General features: G+C 41.9%; 1 protein-coding gene and 3 non-coding genes across 4 annotated transcripts; all 4 read left to right on the forward strand.

Moving 5' to 3' along the window:
* The first annotated feature begins 62 nt into the window (after positions 1-62).
* rps11 (ribosomal protein S11) lies at positions 63-3,577 on the forward strand. The gene is made up of 5 exons (XM_029635848.2): positions 63-169; positions 1,453-1,593; positions 2,430-2,505; positions 2,862-2,991; positions 3,363-3,577. The coding sequence occupies exons 1-5, from the start codon at positions 155-157 to the stop codon at positions 3,484-3,486; spliced, it is 486 nt and encodes a 161-aa protein (XP_029491708.1). The 5' UTR covers positions 63-154; the 3' UTR covers positions 3,487-3,577.
* Positions 841-924, forward strand: LOC115110937 (small nucleolar RNA SNORD35). Its single transcript, XR_003860697.1, has one exon. It is a non-coding gene; the product is annotated as a small nucleolar RNA SNORD35 (small nucleolar RNA).
* LOC115110936 (small nucleolar RNA SNORD35) lies at positions 1,728-1,809 on the forward strand. The gene has a single exon (XR_003860696.1). It is a non-coding gene; the product is annotated as a small nucleolar RNA SNORD35 (small nucleolar RNA).
* LOC115110935 (small nucleolar RNA SNORD35) lies at positions 3,169-3,252 on the forward strand. The gene has a single exon (XR_003860695.1). It is a non-coding gene; the product is annotated as a small nucleolar RNA SNORD35 (small nucleolar RNA).
* Positions 3,578-23,996: the final 20,419 nt, after the last annotated feature.

The following is a 23,996-nucleotide window of genomic DNA, read 5'->3' on the forward strand; positions in this document are numbered from 1 at the left end:
AGCAAGTTTAATCAGCAATGAATATAAATATTTTGACAAATGTCATCCAAGGTTCCGCTTCTGCCTTGCCCTTTATTAAACGTCATATCCTGACCTGGCTGACTTCTGTCCGTTGCGCGCATGCTTAGTTCTCTTTACGACTCGGCTGACAAAGATGGCGGATGCACAAGTACGTTCCGCAAAACAGCGTGGCGAAATTAATGTGCTTCTTTTTGACAGAAAAATAACTAGCATGGCATCGTAGCGTAAAATAAATAGCGTTGGTTAAGCGAAGAGCATGCGATTGAAGTATTTCACTGTAGTTTGGTCCCGCAGTTGTTTCGACTATCGCGTTCCGAGGCCCTGTGCTGTGGAGCGCATTGTCGTAGATCCAGCTAGGCCGTTTGCTAACTAGGCCTTTACAGCATTGTGCGTATGCTTAATCTGTAGTTGGTAATCGAAGTTTACTGATTTATGGCAGAGTTGATAGCTAAAACGTGTCATTGCTAGATAAATGTATGCGCGAGAAGCTCAGTCTTAACGTACTGAAAAAGCTATAGCCGTCAGGTTAGTTTTTACGCTAATTTGGCTGGCTTACTAGCCAGATAACTCTTTCGTTGGCCAAACTCAGCGGTCAACTTTCTCAATTTGTATATTCCAAATGTTATGGCTATTGTTTTAGTTACGTAGTTAATTTGCTCTGCTTTTGAGTGCAGCCAGCTCAAACTTTTCTGAACTTTCATAATGGCCAGCTTCATAGTGTAAATCTGGCTAGTGCACCCTTTCTGATCTGCTTCTCTGTTAAATTAACTTATAATATTTTGTAAACATTAATGCACAGTAGTCAAAAACATTTTTACCTGCAAATGATGTTTTTCTCACGATGGTCTTCCTAGCCTGTGAGGCTCTGACGACACTGCCTAACGGCAACACTGATGCAGTATAGCTTGATGGGGGCAAGACATCAGTAGGTTTATAATTGAACACATTTATGAAGATTTTACACTATTGTGGAGAGATGTACTGTTTGGATTCTTTACATACAATAGAAATAAGCAGAATCATTTTTATGTAATTAATTTCATTATTCTTTTGGCCAAATTTCATATACACAAATGTAAATTTATAAACAGAAAACCACATTTTCGTATCCTACAAAAAGAAATTGAACTGTATTTTAAGACTGTTAAATGCTCTACTAACAAAAAAGCTGTTAGAATTGTAAGTATATGCATGTCCCTTAAGGTCCTTGTGTAATTGTAATGTGATATTGTACCCCCTAGCTCGATTGTCCATTGTTTGTAATCTATGTATGCTTGTGTTCCTCATGTGCTTTATGTATTGATTTGTTGTTAATAAAAAAATTTTTTTAAAGTATAGCTTGATGGGTCTTTTCAGATCCATGATGCACTAACGGGTTAGTCTCTGCATAGATTATTTGTTTGACTTGGGGGTTATGTCTTTTCCCCACAGACCGAGAGGGCTTATCAGAAGCAGCCAACCATCTTCCAGAACAAGAAGCGTGTTCTGGTTGGTGAAGGTGGCAAGGAGGCCAAGGAGAAGCTCCCACGCTACCACAAGAGCGTTGGTCTAGGCTTCAAAACCCCAAGAGAGGTGATGTACCCAACGACCTAAACTATCGTAAAACTACAGTTGTGCTCCTTATGGGCAGTATGATTTAATTGTTTTTTGAATACAGCCTTGTCTGAGGTGTCAATTAGCTTGTATGGTTAACTGCTCTTTAAAGCTGCAAATGATGTTTTTCTCACGATGGTCTTCCAAGCCTGAGGCTCTGACGACACTGCCAAATGGCAACACTGATGCAGTTATAGGAGGGCTTTGGCCATCTATACTGAACAAAAAATAGATGTACGGTTATGCTCCAATGTTTCATGAGTAGAAATAAAAGGCCCCAGAAATGTTCCGTATGCACAAAAATATTTTTTTTTCTAAAATGTTTGTTTACATCCCTGTTAGTGAAGATATCTCCTTTGGCAATATGATCCATCCACCTGTGGCATATCAAGAAGCTGCTCAAACACTATGATCATTACACAGGAGCACCATGTACTGGGCACAATAAAAGGCCCCTCCAAAATGTGCCGTTTTGTCACACAACACAATGCCACAGATGTCTCAAGTTGAGGGAGTGTGCAATTGACATGCTGTGACTGCAGGAATGTTCCCCAGAGCTTTTGCCCTAAAATTGATGACAACGCATGAAAAATGAATATTTTTGTCTAAAGCCCAGTGGGTGGGCCTATGGCCGCTCCCCTGCCCATTCATGTGAAATCCAAAGATTATGCCCCAATTAATTAAAATGTCTTTCATTCATTATGAACTGTAATTGTTGTATGTTGGGTTTGTTTTAGTTCCGTATTGTTTATTTTTACATGGGTTTGAGAGTTTTGGAAGGAGTTGCAGAGAATCTAACTTTTTTTCCCCAACAGGCTATCGATGGTACTTACATTGACAAGAAATGCCCCTTCACTGGGAATGTCTCCATCCGTGGTCGTATCCTCTCCGGTTAGTCTTTAAATGTCCTTGCTGTTCATTGTTTTTGGTTTGGATGTAAAAGTCATCTTTGGCATTTAGAGCCCTATATGACCACATTCTCACTGAACTACAAATAGTTTTCTCATGATGGTCTTTCAAGCCTTCTGGATATGACAAAGCCTTATGGCATTACTGATACAACGACCCAAACCCCCTGCTCACCCTATTCAACGGTCTACTCCTATCCCTAGATCAGTCCCTAGATCAGTGCTTAGATGTAGTCTAATTTGTAAGTCGCTCTGGATAAGAGCGTCTGCTAAATGACTTAAATGTAAATGTAAATGTAGTCGAAGATTGACCACATTGACCTGATTCTGCCTTTTCAGGCGTGGTGACCAAGATGAAGATGCAGAGGACCATCGTCATCAGACGTGACTACCTGCATTACATCCGCAAATACAACCGCTTTGAGAAGAGGCACAAGAACATGTCTGTCCATCTCTCACCTGCCTTCAGGTAAGAGGATTTCTGTTGAGTCTTTTCAACCTCTCTTCTTTGCATGTCTTTTTCTTGCCAGGCTGTATCCAAGAATTGGCTGATCGTACCAAGCTAGTGCCTTTCCTACTGCAAGGGTGGCTGTAACTCACTGTTGCACTACAGTTGAAGTTCTATGGAATCAGATTTGATGTTGGCTGCAAATGATGTTTTTCTCACGATGGTCTTCCAAGCCCATGTGGCACTGACGACACTGCCTAATGGCTACACTGATGCAGTTTGGCCTACCTATCACATGAGACGGCAGTGGTTTCCATGTTTCTCAATTCCCCTTGCATTATCTTGATGTTATTGCTAGAAAAGCAGTGCCAATTCCCTCCTTTTCCCTGCAGAGACGTCTCCGTCGGAGACATTGTTACCGTCGGAGAGTGCCGACCCCTCAGCAAGACAGTCAGGTTCAACGTCCTCAAGGTCACAAAAGCCGCTGGAGCCAAGAAGCAGTTCCAGAAGTTCTAATCTAGGATGTGCAGGAGATGAGACCATTTTACAGGAAGGCTTTCTAGGCTGACCTGCTCTGAAGTATCTGAAATAAAGAAAATGTTCTGTATCTTGGTGTTCTGGCCTGTCTTTTGTTAAATAATTACGTTTGTACAGTTCAATGGGAAGCCTTTGCCAATTAACTGAAAAGGAGTGCTTTGTTTTGCGTAATAACTGAGTGACTTATTGTGTCTTCTGCCAGACAATTCTCTCCGTTGTCCATCCATCAACTGAGTCCTATACCACGGCTTTCAGGCAATCAGCATTCAGGACTGGACCCATCCAGTTTATAATTATTTATATACCTTGGTCTCAAAAGTCAAAGATGGATACACAATAGGGACCCCTAGTGGATAACTAAATCTGTCAAGACTCAAAAGTGTGTGGCCTTGTCCTATGCTTAACCAACAGAGGGTGACAAACTCCTATTTTTAAATCAAAACCAAATGTACTGATGAGATTTGAAGTAATAGCACACATTACATTTAAGTCATTTAGCAGACGCTCTTATCCAGAGCGACTTACAAATTGGTGGCTTCCATCCTGGGACTGGGTGTAGGAGGATATAAAGTATTGTTAGTACCATAACAGTAAACAAAATATTCATTTTATTTAAATCTGATAGACAAAGTAATATTAATTTTTATCCTTTAATTCATTCACATTTAGTGTGCCACATTCAGCGGAGGCTGTTTGAGGCAAGTTGATTGTCGCCCATGGTCCACACAGCAGTTTCCAAGTCATGGGAGAGATCTGCAGTGGCATGCTACTGAAACTCCCAATGTGAATACAAAGAAACAATATGGAATACAAAATAAATGCTTTCAGAAATCAAATGTTTCAACTGACAAATACCAGTGGGGTTTTCCCTTTCAAACTGGCAATGTAAGGTTTTTATATTTGGTCTGAATGATGGTATGAAAGTATTTCTCCCACGAGACCATATACATTTGAACCCAAACAAATCATGTACACAAGTCCTTGTTTGGACTCATTCTAGGGTTGTCTTGTTTTTCAGCTTGTTCCATTGTTTCCTAGGTGTTTTGCTATAGGCCTGTACGCCCAATGGCTTCTGAGACCCAGGAGAAAACGTACCCAAACATATGCAATACATGCTAAATGGCCCTCGTGCATCAGCTGAGGCATATGGGGCTTTGATTCTGATATCCAACCCCTCAGTGTCTGCATGGGAATGAGAGAGAGAGCTCCTCAGCCCCTCCCTCAGGCTGAGCTTCTGTCTACTTTGCTGCCTGGGTCTACCAAGGTCTTGGCGTCTGCATTTACATGATGTTGAGGTTGCTGCTTTCCCAGTGCCTATGTGAATGTGGACCGTATGGTGGTGACGTGAGTCCAGCTATGGCAGGGGGTTGAGTGGGGCATGTTCTCACATTGTAGACACACTGATGAAGCCAGACCCATAAGTGACCTTGCTAGACAGTATTCATAAGAAGCTTGCAATCCCATAGAATCCCTGATCCTTGGCCACTGCTTATGCCCACCTCTTATTTGACCTAGTCACGGATTAAGGTCTGGATTCAATTCGTATCGAGGAAGATCTACGTAAATTTAAAGGCAATGTTCCCGCGTTCGCAGAGACTGCATTCACGGTAAACGCGGATCTTCTGCGATACAGATTGAATCCAGCCCTAAACCTTCTACCAGACTGTTGTCTGACTGCAGAATCCTGGCACACAATACAGCTTCTCAAGAAAGGTAGTAACGTAAATAAATAAATGAAACATGTCTAACAAGGTAGAGTTTCTGTCAACTCCCAACATTATGGCACATCCGTTCAATGGAAATCATTCTAAATACTGGGATAAAAAAATAACTACAGGGTCAACTGCATTACTTCATCAGCAAGGCTGGTCTCCAACGCTGGGGTCGTCACGCCGTAGGCCTCCATAGACAGGGGACTGTGTAATGGGGTTAGGATAGGCCCCAGGGGTGATCTGTGGACCATAGCTCCTCTCACGCACAGACACCCCAGGGAGAGGAAGGAGAGACCTGACCATAGCTCCTCTCACGCACAGACACCCCAGGGAGAGGAAGGAGAGACCTGACCATAGCTCCTCTCACGCACAGACACCCCAGTTGAGAGGAAGGAGAGACCTGACCATAGCTCCTCTCACGCACAGACACCCCAGGGAGAGGAAGGAGAGACCTGACCACGACCCCTCAATGGTCAAGCTTGCTCATGAATCCATACTGAGGGGAGGCAAGAGAGATGAATCATCATATAGTGAGTTTGTTTAGTGAGCAGTCATAGTGTGCATCTGGTTTTGTTCTTTTTCATGCTACTCTGAAACTTGCCACGTCACTTACAGTGAGGTCTAAAAGTGGATTTGAAATTATACAATGACTACGAGGTTAAAATGCATACTGTCAGATTTAATTTAAGGTTACTTTAATCCATATTGGGTGAACCATGTAGAAATTACAACCCTTTTGGGAACCAAAAGTACTCTGAAAAATTAACTTACAGTTGAAGTCGGAAGTTTACATCCACCTTAGCAAAATACATTTAAACTCAGTTTTTCACAATTCCTGACATTTAATCCTTGTAAAAATTCCCTGTTTTAGGTCAGTTAGGATCACCACTTTATTTTAAGAATGTGAAATGTCAGAATAATAGTAGAGAGAATGATCACATTCCCAGTGGGTCAGAAGTTTACATACACTCAATTGGTATTTGGCAGCATTGCCTTTAAATTGTTTAACTTGGGTCAAGCTTGGGTCAAGCTTCCTACAATAAGTTGGATGAATTTTGTCCCATTCCTCCTGGCAGAGCTGGTGTAACGGAGTCAGGTTTGTAGGCCTCCTTGCTCGCACACGCTTTTTCAGTTCTGCCCACAATTTTTTTTATAGGATTGAGGTCAGGGCTTTGTGATGGCCATTCCAATGCCTTGACTTTGTTGTCCTTAAGCCATTTTGCCACAACTTTGGAAGTATGCTTGGGGTCATTGTCCATTTGGAAGACCCGTTTGCGACCAAGCTTTAACTTCCTGACTGATGTCTTGAGACGTTGCTTCAATATATCCACATTTTCCTCCCTCACGATGCCATCTATTTTGTGAAGTCGACGAGTCCCTCCCGCAGCAAAGCACCCCCACAACATGATGCTGTCACACCTGTGCTTCACGGTTGGGATGGTGTTCTTTGGCTTGCAAGCCTCCCCTTTTTCCTCCAAACATAACGATGGTCATTATGGCCAAACAGTTCTATTTTTGTTTCTTCAGACCAGAGGACATTTCTCCAAAAAGTATGATCTTTGTCCCCATGTGCAGTTGCAAACCATAGTCTGGCTTTTTTATGGCAGTTTTGACGCAGTGGCTTCTTCCTTGCTGAGCGGCCTTTCAGGTTATGTTGATATAGGACTCGTTTTACTGTGGATATAGATACTTTTGTACCTGTTTTCTCCAGCATCTTCACAGGGTCCTTTGTTGTTGTTCTGGGATTGATTTGCACTTTTCACAACGAAGTACATTCATCCCTAGGAGACAGAACGCATCTCCTTCTTGAGTGGTATGATGGCTGCGTGATCCCATGGTGTTTATACTTGCGTACTATTGTTTGTACAGATGAATGTGGTACCTTCAGGCGTTTGGAAATTGCTCCCAAGGATGAACCAGACTTGTAGAGGTCTACAGTTTTTTTTTCTGAGGTCTTGGCTGATTTCTTTTGATTTCCCATGATGTCAAGCAAAGAGGCATTGGGTTTGAAGGTATGGCCTTGAAATACATTCACAGGTACACCTCTAATTGACTCAGATAATGTCAATTAGCCTATCAGAAGCTTCTAAAAGTCATGAAATAATTTTCTGGAATTTTCCAAGCTGTTAAAAGGAACAGTCAACTTAGTGTATGTAAACTTCTGACTCACTAGAATTGTGATACAGTGAAATATAAGTGAAATAATCTGTCTGTAAACAATTGTTGGAAAAATTACTTGTGTCATGCACAAAGTAGATGTCCTAACCGACTTGCCAACACTATAGTTTTTTAACAAGAAATTTGGAGAGTGGTTGAAAAACAAGTTTTAATGACTCCAACCTAAGTGTATGTAAACGTCTGACTTCAACTGTATATGTGTATTAAAGTAGTTAAAAACTTTAGTGTTTGGTTCCCATATTCCTAGCACGAAATGACTACATCAAGCTTGTGACAATACAACTTGTTGGATGCATTTGCAGTTGGTTTTGGTTGTGTTTCAGATTATTTTATGCCCAATAGAAATTAATGGTAAATAATGTATTATATCATTTTTGAGAAAGTTTATTGTAAATAAGAATAGAATATGTTTCTGGATGTCACCATGATTACGGATAATCCTGAATGAATCGTGAATAACGACGAGTGAGAAAGTTACAGAAGCTCAAAGATCAAACCCCCAAGACATGCGAACCTCTCAACATTACCATTAACAGAGGAGGTTAGCATTTTTTGGGGGGTATGATATTTATTCCTCTCATTATTCACGATTCATTCAAAGGTTATCCATAGTCGTGGTGACATCCACATGAATGTAGAAGTGTTTAGAAACATATTCTCTAATATTTTAATTAAAAGGGACTCCAAAAAGTGCTGTAATTTGTAAACGGTTCACCTGATATGGATGACAATACCCTCAAATTGGAGCTCACTACATCACTGACAAATAGTTGTCAGCCTCATTTTTAAAATGGTCACTACGCACCCTTGTTTTGGTGTTAGTTGGTGATTTGCTAAGGCAATCAATTGCAAGTAAGGAAATCAGCCCATGTAGTTTTCCGTGGAGGATGGAGGATTCTGTAACTAAAGAGACTTCATAGAGATGGTTTGAATCATAAACACAGGTCTCAGTCGGATGAGGAGAGGTCCATAAATTACAGGAGATCAAAGGTATGTGGAGGTTTTTAAGGTGTGGTGTCACCACTGTTCTATCCTCATAAAATAGATATAGCCGTTGACCTTTGCAATGCGTTTTGCGAAAGAATACTTGAATATTTTATGATATCATCTTTATAAGGCTTTTAATTCAAATCTCTTTCATAAATCCAGCTTGATTTCGTTTCTGTAGTGGATAAAAATACATAGAACCAGGGTACAGTAGCCCACGGTGCACAGATGTCAATTCAATGTCTATTCCACGTTAGTTCAACGTCATTTCATTGAAATGACGTGGGAAGTTAACCATTTCTGATTTTGTGTACATTAACTTTTGTATTGCAGGTTTTCTGCCCAAACTGTTGGCAAACAGGGGGAACTCCAGTGACTGATTTCATTATCCTAGGCGCACACAACAATGCCATCAGGCAAGGAAATATTAACTTATGTAACAACTTGAGAAGCAACCACTTGCAGCAGTTCAAAGCATATCTGTTTCATTTATTACATGGCAGTTAAAGCTGTCTGTTATGGAGTATACCTCATTGTTAGTCCATGTTGATACGTGCATCTTGTGCTCACACCTGCCGCAGCTGTTAGTTCAATACCAATGACTCACTGGGGGATCCATATACTTAAATGTAACTCTAAAGTAAATGTTAACAATGCAAAAAGACAGGAAGAAGATGCAGATATTCTATACTGTTCTCGTCTTTTGGTTCCTTCTCAGTCAGAAACTGTTTTCGGTGGGTAGAATGGGACTGAATGATTCTTCTTGTAAGTTTTCAATATTTTGTAGAGGTTCAATTAAGATGCCAAACTCTCTAGATGATTTGCTCTCGCTACAATATCATCTAATTTGTATTTTCCTCCATGTCTCAATCTTCACTGTATCATTAGTTAGGTAACCTGACTCATGAGATTTGCCACTTTTGAGCTGTGAGTAATGTGGCTGTAAGTCTGCCTGCTGGTACTGTACAGTACAGCCCATTCCAGTGGGGATCATTTCCATTTAACACCCTGATGGAGTGGAGATCATTTCCATGTAACATCTTGAAGGAGTGGAGATCATTTCTATGTAACACACGGATGGAAAGTCTAGCTATTTCTCCAGGTGAGGATACTGTTGAAAGAGGGCCCAGGGCAAACCTGTCCCTGTCCATCTAATTTCTCTGCTAAAGAGCTCAACACTTTCCAGCTGGAGAAAGTCCTAAAAGGTGCAGCTAAGAACTACTGAGAGGGTTAGAAGTGAATGGATAATCAATTACAGGCATGTGACCTGGGCACATGGGGGGGGGGGGGGAGTACAGGAATCCCTGAAATTCCTTTACATTGATGACTTTTTGCAAAACCAATCAGTTTTCCCCATTGATTCAACGTCATCACATTTATTTTTGTTGTTGAAATAACGTGGAAACATTGTTGATTCAACCAGTTAATTCCCAGCGGGATGGCACTACAGCCCACAGCAGATCACTACCCTGCCTTGCCTGGCTTCCTTTCCTCTCCATATCATTTACTGTCCACCACTTAACAGTCCAGTGCCTTGCAGGTTTACATGTTTACCTAGTGTCACTGAGCATGCACACAGGTTTTCTTACTTGTCCATTCAGCAGCAGGGATGTTAGTCTAGAGGGTCATCTCCGTAAGGGTCATGTCTGAAAGTTAAACACTGGCCTTATGGTGTCCCAGCAGGGGTCTGGGCAGGGGGCAGGACAGGAGGGGTCACGGTGCTGCACAGGACCCTCATCTTGGTTTGTTTTGACATGTCTGCAAGCAGCACACAAACTCTTTTCCAGCAGCGGTGGAGGAGGCCCGATGACTTGAGCAGATGGGAGCAGAGCGGGGTTGTATACTATAACGTAGTGGAACATGGACCCTGGCATCAGCAGCCCCTCAGATGGCCCCCTGCCCTCTGTCAGCAGCTAGCATAAAGGCGGGGGTGGGGAAGGGGCGGAGTCCTCTACTCTACTGGGGTTACCAACACAGAGCTGGCAAGGTACTGCACTCTGAGGTTGCACGTAGGAGGAGGATATTGTCTTACTATGATGCCCTGGTGGCTTATGTATGATTATGTGAATGTTAAGAGTTGATGTAGAGGACTCTCAACATGTCTATGTAATCATACAGGAACATTTGTACTTCTGATATGTATGTTAATGCAGTTTTCATTCTTATCTTTGTTGATGTTTGTCATTCTCTTGAGATGTTTCAAATCATTAGCAAGTATTTGCTTTGCTGATGTCTAGCTGCACGCTTTTCTGTTTCCAAAGGCAAGTACATTTTCCGGGCTTGGGCAGTCTTCTGGGGCACTGTGGGTCAGCACCGGGTCACACACCACATCTGGACAACGCATCAGCCCTTCAGATGTGCACAAGGATATCCACTGTCCCTGGATCAAATCAACTATATTTGTGTCCAACAACTTCCTGTTGAAAGACAAGGGTGTCAACAGAATAACAGACAATCATATGCATATCTTACACACTTCTTTATTTTAACTAGGCAAGTCAGTTAAGAACAAATTCTTATTTACAATGACAGCCTAGGAACAGTGCCTTAACTGCCTTATTCAGGGGCAGAACAACAGATTATCCAAGCTTGGTGATTCGATCTATCAACCTTTTGGTTACTGGCCTAACGCTCTAACCACTAGGCTACCTGCCGCCCCTTAAAAGCAGATGATATAGGATGAGCTGATATAAGTTGTTTGTTGCCAGTGAAAGTAGTTGATGTGCTGATCATTAGCATGTCAGAATACATGAGGCAAAGGTCAGAGGTGCCTGTCATGGTTTGAGGTGTCTGGTACCAACAACAGCAGTGCATTTACAAGTGTGAGGTCGGCTCCTTAACTGATTTGAATGGGTTTTGCAGATGGGGCTTACCCTTCTCTCATTTCATCAAAATGTAATATCCATACCATAAATCAATCTCTGAATTTTGGTTATGAAATGGCTTGAGTTGCATCCAAAAAGTGAGCATAAACTTATCAAAGTTTTCATTTCTGTATTCAATGGTAAAGGTTTATTTATAAATCAATGCAAATGAAAATGCAGGGACTTTAAATTAGGTGAATTTACTCTCAAAACAAAGTTACAAGTTTGTTTTGAGCAGTGAGATATTTAATAGAAATGTACAATGATTATACTTCACCTGGTCTGTCAGTGAAAGCTGATAGCTGTTACCAGCTGCTCTTGAAGCTGGCTGGTCAGAGACGGGGCATGGGGCCAGCCTCATCCTCTTAACAACTGGCTCCTACTTTCCAGTCAAAGCAGCAGGTCCTAATTCAATATTCCCAGGATCTGCCGTGTCTGCCTGTCAGACCGGACGGATGGATGGCATGTGTGGGTGTGATGGGCACCTCTGATTTTACACCAGGGTCTCAGATCAAACAGGCGCTGGGGTCAGAGATCAAGATACAGGGTGTACCCAGCGTCAGCAGACTGGGGTCATGTGTGTGAATCATCCAACATGGCTTTCATCAGAGCATCCCTGGGGTGTGCTCTCAGTGACTGATGGTCATGTAAACCTACTGGAATTTGAGAATCTGAAAACCCATATAATGTGGGCCACATATCTGACTGGCAGAAACACAGGTTCCATTTTCATTGTTCATGCATTGTGTTCTACAGGTCAGCTCCTATGACTACATAGACAGAATACATCTGAAATGCTACAAATCTGTTTTTCCTTAGGATGTAGTCTGCCACTAAGGCTATGATAAACAGACACTACTATAGATATAACTTTTTGAATGCATATTCATTATCATTCATCTTTTTACCAAAAGAGACAAAGAAACTAGACAAACCAAAGCCAAAAAAACACAAACATTTTGTTTCTCTGTTGAATTGGCCCTTGGCTTGAGCTCTGAGCAGGAGGAATTCTCTGTGGCAGATGGTGAGTCATAACCCCTGAGGCCAGCAGCAATGCTACACTCTGGGACCCGGATACCTAATAATGCCCTGTTGAGCTTCTCACCCACAATGTTATCTCATCTCCCTTACCTATTGTGGCACTCACTGGCAGTAATGACAGTGGGGAGACCCAAGCTGTGATCAAGTCTCTCCCCAGAGAGAGACAAGACCCTGGGAACCTGGTAGTAATCAGCACACAGGCCCAATCTCTCCATCTTACCTCAGTGGCATATCTCGTTTCCTATCACAGCACACAGTTAGTCTAGATACTGCTGCTCCTGCTGCTGCTGTTGTTTGAGGTCAGCTACCAAAGACTATGCTTTAAGTGGAATCTGTTGAATTCCAATTTTGGGTGTCAGTGTAGATACTTGAGATTGTTTGTAAGGTTTTTGCTGATGTTCAACCTGGTCTCAGAGCATTTGGTATTATTCTTTACGTAAATTAGAGACACTCCATTTAGTCAGTTGTACAACTGAATGCCTTCAACTGAAATGTGTCTTCCGCATTTAACCCAACCCCTCTGAATCAGAGAGGTGTGGGGGGCTGCCATAATCAACCTCCATCTCCGGCACCGGGGAACAGTGGGTTAACCGCCTTGCTTAGGAGCAGAATGACAGATTTTTACCTTGTCAGCTCGGGGATTCGATCCAGCAACCTTTCGCCCATTTCACCCATAATATGTTACGAGTCACAATTCGCATTATATGTAAACATTTGCAAAATGTACAATATGTTACGAATCTGCAAAACGTACAACATGTTACGAATTTTCTAAATGTATGATATGTTATGAATTCTAGCTAGGCTAGGAGTTAAGGTTAGGGGTTATGGTTAAGATTAGGGTTAAGTTTAGGATTATGGTTAAAGGGTTAGGGAAGGGTTAGTTAACATGCTAAGTAGTTGCAAAGTAGATAAAAAGTAGTAAGTCGTTGAAAAGTTGGTAATTATCTAAAATGCTAAAGTTGTCCATGATGAGATTCAAACTCGCAACCTTTGGTTTGCTGGACATTGTCTGTGATGGGATTTGAACTCGCAACCTTTGGGTTGCTTGACATTCGTGTTATACCCCCAACCACCATACTTTTGTTTTTGCTTTAAGTAACCATCTGTCTTATGTAACCATACCAAACGTAACCTATCATACTAATTTGAGTGTCCCAGGTTTACATTTACTATTTTACGACTAGTCTATGAGACCAGGCTGTGATCCCAGATAAAGTGGGTGGATATTGCAGTTTGTTCTGTCTTTTGTTCCTAATGTGTTACACAATACAAATATAGTGTAAATACAGTGCAACCTAACAAAGGAGAGAAAGAAAGAATAGCAGAGAGTAACCACATAACAATAGTGTTTCCCCAAGAAGAAAAAGGCTATAGCCCCAAGAGGATCTCTGTGTATTCTTACCAAACTATAAATTAGAAGGAAACAGCTGACTGATGCCTTTTAATAAAATGCACACAATGCATACAGTGTCATTACCATGACAGTAAGATATGCCAGTACCCAGGACATTTTCCCAAGATGCCAAAACAAATGGTCATATGTAGGCCAGATACAATCAGTAAAATATGTTAATAAGAAGACGCCATGCTGAGCCCAGCATATCTCGATCAGATAGTGACTGTCCCAGTGTCCCCATTACCACCGCTCTCCTATGATCATTAGTCCATCAATTACACTGTTCTCATTTACAGCAAAAAACTATAATCCTTCAAACAAGACCCCCAACAAATATAATCACTGAAGTTAATGTTTTAACCATCCACCTTTATAAACATGAATAGAAAATATGATTGGATTCGTTTTTTTAAGAGCAATCCCATGATTCAGCGTCTATTCCACATTGGTTCAATGTAATTTCATTAAAATGATGTTGAAGCAACGTTGATTCAACCAGTGTGTGCCCAGTGGAATCTATCTATGAGAGTCTTTCAACAAACTCAATTGATGAAACTGAATTGTACAAAGAGGCAAAAAGTCACGTTTCAATGGAGGTCCATAAACGAGGTACTTTCTATGGAGAGGAGAAAGAAACTGTATCTTGTTCCTTCAGCAAATTGTAGAGGGAAAGAGTGAACAATAGAGATCAAATGCTGACAGCACACCCAAGTGCTCCCTGAGAACCCTCAGGTTGTGATCCCATCATAGTGACAAAAGAACCATGTGACCATGAAAATGGGAAAAAGGGCTTTCTACTTAACCTTGTTTCAGACCAGGCTCAATGAGAACACTGTATCATGGCTCCACTGGGGTAGGGTCAGGAATCTGCTGCAGCTCAGCATTTAATAACACTTCCCAGGTTCTACATGACTCTACAGATATGTATACTAGCACAATGAGTGGGGACTGTGGTGTAGCTGGGTAAAAAATAGATTGATTTGCAGTTCCCATGGTAATGTGGTAAACAAAAAAAAGTTTGCAGCTGACCACCATGTCAGGTCTGATATTTGCAGTGGCGGTGAGGCAGCAGTCCGTGACATCCCTGCATGCCGGGAATGAGAGCTGTGATCAGGCACTAATTGAGAGAGGGGGGAGGGTTTCATGAACGTTTGTCTGTTAAGTCTTTCTCAGGGGAGGCAGAAAAGTGACAGCAACAGATAACCTCTGTGCCTCTGTGCAATATTACTGTATTTGTTGCCAGAAGAACATATCTCTCATCAGTCTATGGTGTGACAGGCTTGAAATAGATGACTGAAAATCTCAAAAGAGCAAACAAGTCACCCATTCTGTGCTATGTTAAAACACACAGTATCTCCTGTTATCTGGAGACAGATAGCATCTCTGGACCCTCAGCAATTCAAAGTACGTATAATGAGGGGTTTCTGGGTATTTTAATGCCCTAGGGGACAGGGAGCTAACACATTTCCATCTCTTTCTTGTATACAAAGAAGAGTATATTAGAGCATGGCACCAAATAAACTGATTTGAGGCAATCGTGAAGATACATTACACACTATGCAGAAATGTTTCCCAAATAGCTTTAAATTCCCAGTGCTGTCAAAAATGGGATTTTCCTGTTTTATATATATTTCCACACTATGAGGTTGAAATAATACTGTGAAATTGTGAAAATGATGATAATGCCCTTTTAGTGTAAGAGCTGTTTGAAAAGACTACCTGAAATTTCAGCCTGTTTTGGTGGGATGGATTTTTGACCTGCCTGTGACATCCCAGGCGGTAAATTAGTTAATAGACCAATAAGAAAGAAAGAGAGTTCCAACCCTCTCTGCCAATAACAGCTAGTTTTCAGTTTTCCCCTCTACACTCAGACCAGTCCCAGACAGTCCTAGCAACATTTTTGCTTGAGAAATTGAGATTTTGTTTCCTTTTGACCATTTTAATTGAAAACAATCACAGTAAGGTGCTTAATTGTTACCCCAAAATGATTTTGATATTGAGATAAAAACATCTGTATTGGACCTGATCCAGCACTCAGTTATGCTCATTGTAAAGCAAGAGGGCATTTTTTTACGCTGACTCTCAGTCCCAGCAGTAAAAGTGATGAGTGTGTGTTTTATGGGAGGAAACCTGCTTGAAACCAAACCTCAATCCTGTTATCAGCACTTTGGCCCCACGTATCCTCAACCAGCAGATGAGGTCCAACACACATTTTCCATGGAAATGACAGAACCAGCATATCTTTTCCATACATACATACACTACTAACCCACATCATAGCCAGTCAATTAACCATTATAACATTCCTTTGGAATTTCAACAACTCTCTGATGTCTTCTAGAGCAGAGTCACATCCTGTGCACCGCCAAAAACAGCGGAATCAAACTGTTTGCTTTGTACTTATCAAATGGAAAAAGTGACTCATTTGATGACACAGGGAGTCGGATCCCACCACCGCTGCTTCTACTGCTGCTACACTGCTTCCTACTGAGGTGGCCCCAACGTAAACACTGATTTGTTCAGCAGCAGTGTAAACTCTCCATGGTTGAACTGGTGCACACGCTTCCTGGGGGGTTGATACTACAGAGATAGAGCTCCGTCAGATAGAAGCCTCCTCTTCTTCATGAAGCTTAAAGCTGTTTTAGGCCTCTCCACTGGCAAACAATTCACTGATACAAATTCAAGTCATGTGTCCTTTTCAATGCCGCTGGTGCACGGAAAATTGTACTCGTCCAAACTTATTGTCAACATATTGTGTGCGATGCAGAATGCTTTAGGATGTGATATGACAACATGAGCTATGTCAAAATCAGTGACACGCGGCAGAAAATGTCACAACGTTCTGGGACTACGCTGACGTATTTTTCACAATTTATTAGACATCTATTCATGATTTGTTTTTTTTCCCGAATGCACCATTTAATCGTTACCCAGGCCTGATCTCTCTCGAATCCTCTGTCACTCTGATCATAATAAGAGAAGGTTATAAAAGAAAACAGGGACATGCCACAGTGTTATTGTTATGACAGAGGATTCATGAACTGTTTCACCCTTTTTATGTGTTTTAGGGACTCTTTTTCATTTCCTGCTTAGAAACAGCAGATTAATATCTCCCATGGCAGAAACCCAACTGAAACAAACTGACAGATTTCTCTCCCTGCTACTCCAGCCAACAAGGCAATAAATGTTATCTCTCAGTCCCAGTCCCTAAGACTACTAACTAGTGAAACACTAGCCAGGCAGAGAGCGAGAGAACGCATTGCAAGCATAATTGAAGACAATGGTCATGAGAACAGTAGATATGTGTGATTTCTAGCAGCCTGGGGGGAAGTCCCACCCAGGGAGTTGGGAGAGGAAGCAGTGGGGAGGGAGGTCAAAGTTGGGTGCTCACATCCTACTCACAATTTAGCCTGTTATTCCACTCCCTCGTCCCCGCTCACACAGATACACACATAGACAGGACTGTCCTAATGGTGAGAGACTCATCTAAAACAAAGTTTTGTTCTCAATAAGACTTGTTTTCTCTCCATGAGGATGCAGATATAAGAGTAAAGTTTGGTTGTAATGGGTCCTGGTTTGGGTCCACTCATGGTCACACACTGTAAATGTACAGATTCTTCTGGTCATCAGAGGTATTATCATAAACTCAGCAAAAAAATAAATGTCCCTTTTTCAGGACCCTGTCTTTCAAAGATAATTTGTGAAAATCCAAATAACTTCACAGATCTTCATTGTAGAGGGTTTAAACACTGTTTCCCATGCTTGTTCAATGAACCATGAACCATGAACAATGAATGAACATGCACCTGTGGAACGGTCATTAAGACACTAACAGCTTACAGACAGTAGGCAATTAAGGTCACAGTTATGAAAACTTAGGACACTAAAGAGGCCTTTCTACTGACTCTGAACATTACCAAAAGAAAGATGCCCAGGGTCCCTGCTCACCTGCGTGAACGTGCCTTAGGCATGCTGCAAGGAGGCATGAGGACTGCAGATGCGGCCAGGGCAATAAATGACAATGTCCGTACTGTAAGATGCCTAAGACAGCGCTACAGGGAGACAGGACGAACAGCTGATCATCCTCGCAGTGGTAGACCACGTGCAACAACACCTGCACAGGATCAGTACATCCGAACATCACACCTGCGGGACAGATACAGGATGGCAACAACAACTGCCCGAGTTACACCAGGAACGCACAATCCCTCCATCAGTGCTCAGACTGTCCGCAATAGGCTGAGAGAGGCTGGACTGAGGGCTTGTAGGCCTGTTGTAAAGGCAGGTCCTCACCAGACATCATCGGCAACAACGTCACCTATGGGCATAAACCCACCGTCGCTGGACCAGACAGGACTGGCAAAAAGTGCTCTTCACTGACGAGTCGCGGTTTTGTCTCACCAGGGGTGATGGTCAGATTTGTGTTTATCACCGAAGGAATGAGCGTTACACCGAGGCCTGTACTCTGGAGCGGGATCGATTTGGAGGTGGAGGGTCCGTCATGGTCTGGGGCGGTGTGTCACAGCACCATCAGACTGGGGCTTGTTGTCATTGCAGGCAATCTCAACGCTGTCCGTTACAGGGAAGACATCCTCCTCCCAGCCATACTGCTTGTCCTGTGTGTGAATTCCTGCAAGACAGGAATGTCAGTGTTCTGCCATGGCCAGCGAAGAGCCCGGGTCTCAATCCCATTGAGCACATCTGAGACCTGTTGGATCGGAGAGTGAGAGCTAGGGCATTCCCCCCAGAAATGTCTGGGAGCTTGCAGGTGCCTAGTTGGAAGAGTGGGGTAACATCTCACAGCAAGAACTGGCAAATCTGGTGTAGTTCATGAGGAGGAGATGTACTGCAGTACTTAAATGCAGCTGATGACCCCCCCTTTGTTCAGGGACACATTATTCCATTTCTGTTAGTCACATGTCTGTGGAACTTGTTCAGTATATGTCTCAGTTGTTGAATCTCATGTTCATACAAATATCTACACATGTTAAGTTTGCTGAAAATTAACACAGTTGACAGTGAGAGGACGTTTATTTTTTGCTGAGTTTATAATGTCACATAGAGCTAGTAAACCAGGATAATTAGCCAAGGCTCTCCTGCTAAGATGGTATTAACAATGTACAATGGACCATAGATCCAGAAGACAACATGGCAGTGCCAGTAGCAAGCCCTTTAACGCTTTAAAGATGTTAAACCAACACCTGAGGCTAAATTGATCAAATCCGAGATCAGCCAAATTTCATGTTTGCTCACTTCCGATTTACTGAAGTTGTAAACAAAAGTTTTCTGGACTATTTTGTGTACTATCCCTTATCCTCATATGATTTTCATTTGTTATTGTTTGTACTGTTTCTTTTAAACAGACCAGCATTGTGTTTCTCAGTTTGCATGCATACAGTATATCAGTATCTTCAAGATGCATGCTATGTACACCACCATGTTCCTAAATTTGAACAGAAAATAATGACACTCTGGGAAGTTATTTTCATCCTGTCTACAATAGCAAAGGGTCACCCCCAGCTGCTAAATACATCTCCAGCTTTAAACACTTCTAAACAAATCTATATTTCTAAACAGATTCCCTGATCCCCTAAACAAACATCTTTAGCAGCAGCTTCTTTGGACAAGGCAAGCGTGAAAGTAGATGATAAACAAATATCTTGATGCTTTCCAGAAAACGCCTTCACAGCAGACAATGGTGGGAAATAACAGATTGAAAACAGTAAACACTACTGAACACATGAAAGGACAAGGACTCTCAAAGTCGACACCGCCTCAACTTGAACGCTTCAGTCACTCTTTGTAAAATGCACACGCTGCAAACATATTGGAAACATATCAGAGATACACATGAAGCAAGCCTGTGCCCACGGTAAGGAGGAAATGGGAGAAGAACAGAGAGGAACCCATGCTGACCACAAAGGTCTAATCATAATCAGGAGTCTTCCTGCAGATGTGACCGTGTCCATATGGTCTCAAAGCAGGTCTCAGACCTGCCAAGATGAGCCAGGTCTACATCAAACATTCCTTGGCGTGGACCAGCGATGGTTCCGCCAACAGTAGTGATCATCATATTCCAGAGGGGAAACAGTGGATAGGATGTTTTCCTGTCGGTACAGACACAAAGGGATGTCAGGGGAGGATGACCCTTTATTCCCACTAATCAGGAGGAGATTGGCTGAGAGGAAGGGGTCCTCCCCGGGCCTAACTTCTGCCCACACTATGATGAGGTTTCCATGTTTGACTTGGCTCAAACTGAAAAACACAAACACGAGGATTGATCGTAATGCTGCTGGCTTGCTACTGACTGAGCACCCTAGCTCATGTGCTCACTCAATGAATTATTTCAATGTAATCTCATTCAATTTGTTTTAAGTCCCTCAACATAGCCAGGGTGCTGGTCACTCTGAACTACTGGAAATTACACTGAACAAAAATATAAACGCAACATGCAATCATTTCAAAGATTTTACTGAGTTACAGTTCACATAAGGAAATCTGTGAATTGAAATAAATTCCTTAGGCCCTAGTCTATGGATTTTACATGACTAGGAATACAGATATGTGCCTGATGGTCACAGATATCTTAAACAAAAGCTTGGGGCGTGGATCAGAAAACCAGTCAGTATCTGGTGTGACCACCATTTGCCTCATGCAGCAATGACTCATCTCCTTTACATAGAGTTGATCAGGCTGTTGATTGTAGCCTGTGGGATGTTGTCCCACTCCTCTTAAATGGCTGTGCGAAGTTGCTGGATATTGGAACTGGAACACACTGTCTTACAAGTCTATCCAGAGCATCCCAAACGTGCTCAATGTGTGACATGTATGGTGAGTATGCAGGCCATGGAGGAACTGGAACATTCTCAGCTTCCAGGAATTGTGTACAGATCCTTGCAACATAGGGCTGTGCATTATCATGGCATGGTTACATGTGGTCTGCGGGTGTGAGGCCTGTTGGACGTACTGCCAAATTATCTAAAATGAATTTGGAGGCGGCTTATGGTAGAGAGATCAACATTCAGATCTCTGGCAACAGCTATGGTGGACATTCCTGCAGTTAGCATGCCAATTGCAAGCTCCCTCAACTTGAGACATCTGTGGAATTGTGTTGTGTGACAAAACTGCACATTTTAGAATGGCGTTTTATTGTCCCCAGCACAAGGTGCTCCTGTGTAATGACCATGCTGTTTAATCAGCTTATTGAAATGCTACACTTGTCAGGTGGATGTATTATCTTAGCAAAAGGAGAAATGCTCACTAACAGGGATGTAAACAAATTTGTGCACAACATTTGAGAGAAATACGCTTTATTGTGCATATGGAAAATGTCTTGGATCTTTTATTTCAGCTCATAAGACATGGGACCAACACTTTATTTGTTGCGTTTATATTTTTGTTCAGTATATTATCCTACCTCTAGTCATGTTCTGGACTACGCCAGTATGATTGAGCAAGATGTCTTCAAATGAGCTGCTGTGCTGGATTCCTAAAATAACCGTTTGTCCGTTGTCATAGCAATACAGTGGTGAAGAATAACCTCTAAGTTGCTCCTCTCTATTGTAATAATTTAGTCTGTATTGTAATGACACAGTAGGAAACAAACCCTGGGAAAGACTGTTGTCAGTTTGTCTGTGAGGAAGATCATATCTCAGAGGTGAGAACCAGAAACTGCTGTAGGGATTGTGGTTGTGGTAGAAAACATGTGAAAGTCTGACAAAAAAACAGATACTGTAGATGCCTGTTTTAAAAGTCTTCATTTACAGTAAATGTGAAGAAACCCAGCTCTATTTGCAAAAGCCATCAATGTAGTCTGTTTGTTTTTAACTGTGTGGCAATGTGCCTTATATTTTAGCCTATTTTCTATAAGGTGTTTGTGGTGGTTACTGAGAGCTGAAAGTGATACATATATGATATAGAAAGAGCTAGCAGAGCTACAGAGTAAGTTGCTGCTGCCATTAACTGGGAGATGAATTCACTTTCCAGCAGGACAATAACCTAAAACACAAGGACAAGTCTACAACAGAGTTGCTTACCAAGAAGACAGTGAATGTTCCTAAGTGGCCGAGTTACAGTTTTGACTTAAATCTACTTGAAAATCTATGGCCAGACCTGAAAATGGTTATCTAGCAATGATCAACAACCAAATTGACAGAGTTTGAAGAATTTCGAAAATAATAATTGGCAAATGTTGCGTAATCCAGGTATGAAAGCTCTTAAAAGACTTACCCAGAAAGAAAGACAGCTGTAATCACTGGCAAAGATGCTCTACAAAGTATTGACTCAGTGGTGTGCAAACATATGTAAATTAGATCATTCTGTATTTCATTTTCAATACATTTGCACACAAAGAAATGTAACATGTTTTCACTTTGTCGGTATGGGGTATTGTGTGCAGATGGGTGAGAAAAAAACCTCAATTTATTCCATTCTGAATTCAGGGTGTTACAACAAAATGTGGAATAAGTCAAGGGGTGTGAATACTTTCTGTATATTTCAATTACATTGAAATCAATTTCATGTTCATTAAATTTGGTTTTATTTATCTATTTGGCGACTGTCACATTTTTTTGCCTCAATATATTTCTTGAAGTATAGCCTTACATGTGCGCAATGATGTGTCAAATCTTGATTTAGTGCAATATTATAGGGTAAGCATTAGAATAAGCCGTCTCCATATTTACAGCCATAGGATCTAATATCTTTCTAGGAGTTGATCCGTCGTCAGTATTGTGGAATAATTCTATTGTTAAGGTAAGATTTGAATGGCGAAAGCTGACCCGAGAGCAGCTCTGCCTTTCTTTCCATTCTATTAGTATCGACACATAATTCTTCATTTTTTAACCAGGCAAGTCAGCTAAGAACAAATTCTTATTTACAATGACGGCCTACCGCGGAACAGCGGGTTAGCTACCTTGTTCAGGGGCAGAACGACAGATTTTTACCTTGTCAGCTCGGGATTCGCTCCAGCAACCTACTGTCCAAATGCTCTTACCACTACGCTACCTGCCGCCCCCAAATGCCTCAACGACGCACTTTAGCGAACGTTCTTTGCGTGGTGTTTTGGGAAATGTAGTAAAGATGCAACAAATCACATTGTAAATCAGTGTTGTATCATCTACTAATCTCACAAAATAAATACACGTGAAACTTGGCTAGATCTGATACATTCAACAGGCCACATTATGTATCTGTCCCAAAAATAAAACAGATCTTCATCCCCCATAAAAAACACTTCCATGCAATAGTATTACTTTGTCAACACAAATTCCATAAGGTAAATAAAGGAAGTGGTTACAATTAGAAGAAGCAAATGGTAGACCTCATATTGTACAAACTGTACATAATCCCTACAGGTTCTGAAGGGGCTTTCTTTGGTGTCTCTCAATGGGAGATGATGACCATGGCTTTTGTGGGCAAAACGGTTCAAAGACTTGATAGCCGAGCTAAAGCCAAGATGTGTATCTAAGGGTTATTTGACCTGTGCTTTCTTTCTGATGGCTGAAGTTCACGATTTATCCTCGGGCCTGACCTCAGGCCTGGCCTCACTTTGACCCAAGGCTGTGAACCCAGTAATGTTATACAAATGTCATGCATCATTGGACTGACATCTCCCATACAAGGCACCAGCGTTTACCCTCTGAACATTGTCCTGGAGGCAGAGAAGAGCAGAGACCCCTGGCAAAATGAACAAAGATATTTTATAGACAAGGTCATGTTCAAAAAAGAAAAAACACTCTAGCACAGTGAGGCAATGTTTTCTACTCACAGCAGCTTCCTTGTAGAACTGCTTCCTAAGACTTCTCTCCTCGGTTCCTGCCCGATTACCATTTATTCTTAGAGGTTGCCTGTTCTCCCTCCGTTTCCCCCTGAGCATTTCATGTGAAAACCTCCCAGGAACTAAGTTCAAAATGCTCTCTGAATGTAAATTCAACGCAACAAAAACAGGTCAGCACGGAGAAAAGTCAATGCAAGGTCTTCCCACAGATTTGTCTGAGTGAAAAGTCATCCTGTGTCACTCACTGGGGAGTGCTGAACAGCTTCAGTTTCTCCATGTATTATCCCCCATGTCTTCATATATCTTTCATCATTGTATTATTTTGGTTTTATGACCCTCCACGCACCTTCCATTCCAATCACCCTCCTCAATCTGGGGCTCCCGAGGGGCGCAGCGGTCTAAGGCACTGCATCTCAGTGCTAGAGGCGTCACTACAGACCCTGGTTTGATTCCAGGCTGTATCACAACCGGCTGTGATTGGGAGTCCCATAGGGCGGTGCACAATTGGCCCAGCGTTGTCTGGATTTGGC

Source organism: Oncorhynchus nerka, linkage group LG26, assembly GCF_034236695.1.
Source record: "Oncorhynchus nerka isolate Pitt River linkage group LG26, Oner_Uvic_2.0, whole genome shotgun sequence".
Taxonomy (NCBI): Eukaryota; Metazoa; Chordata; class Actinopteri; order Salmoniformes; family Salmonidae; genus Oncorhynchus; species Oncorhynchus nerka.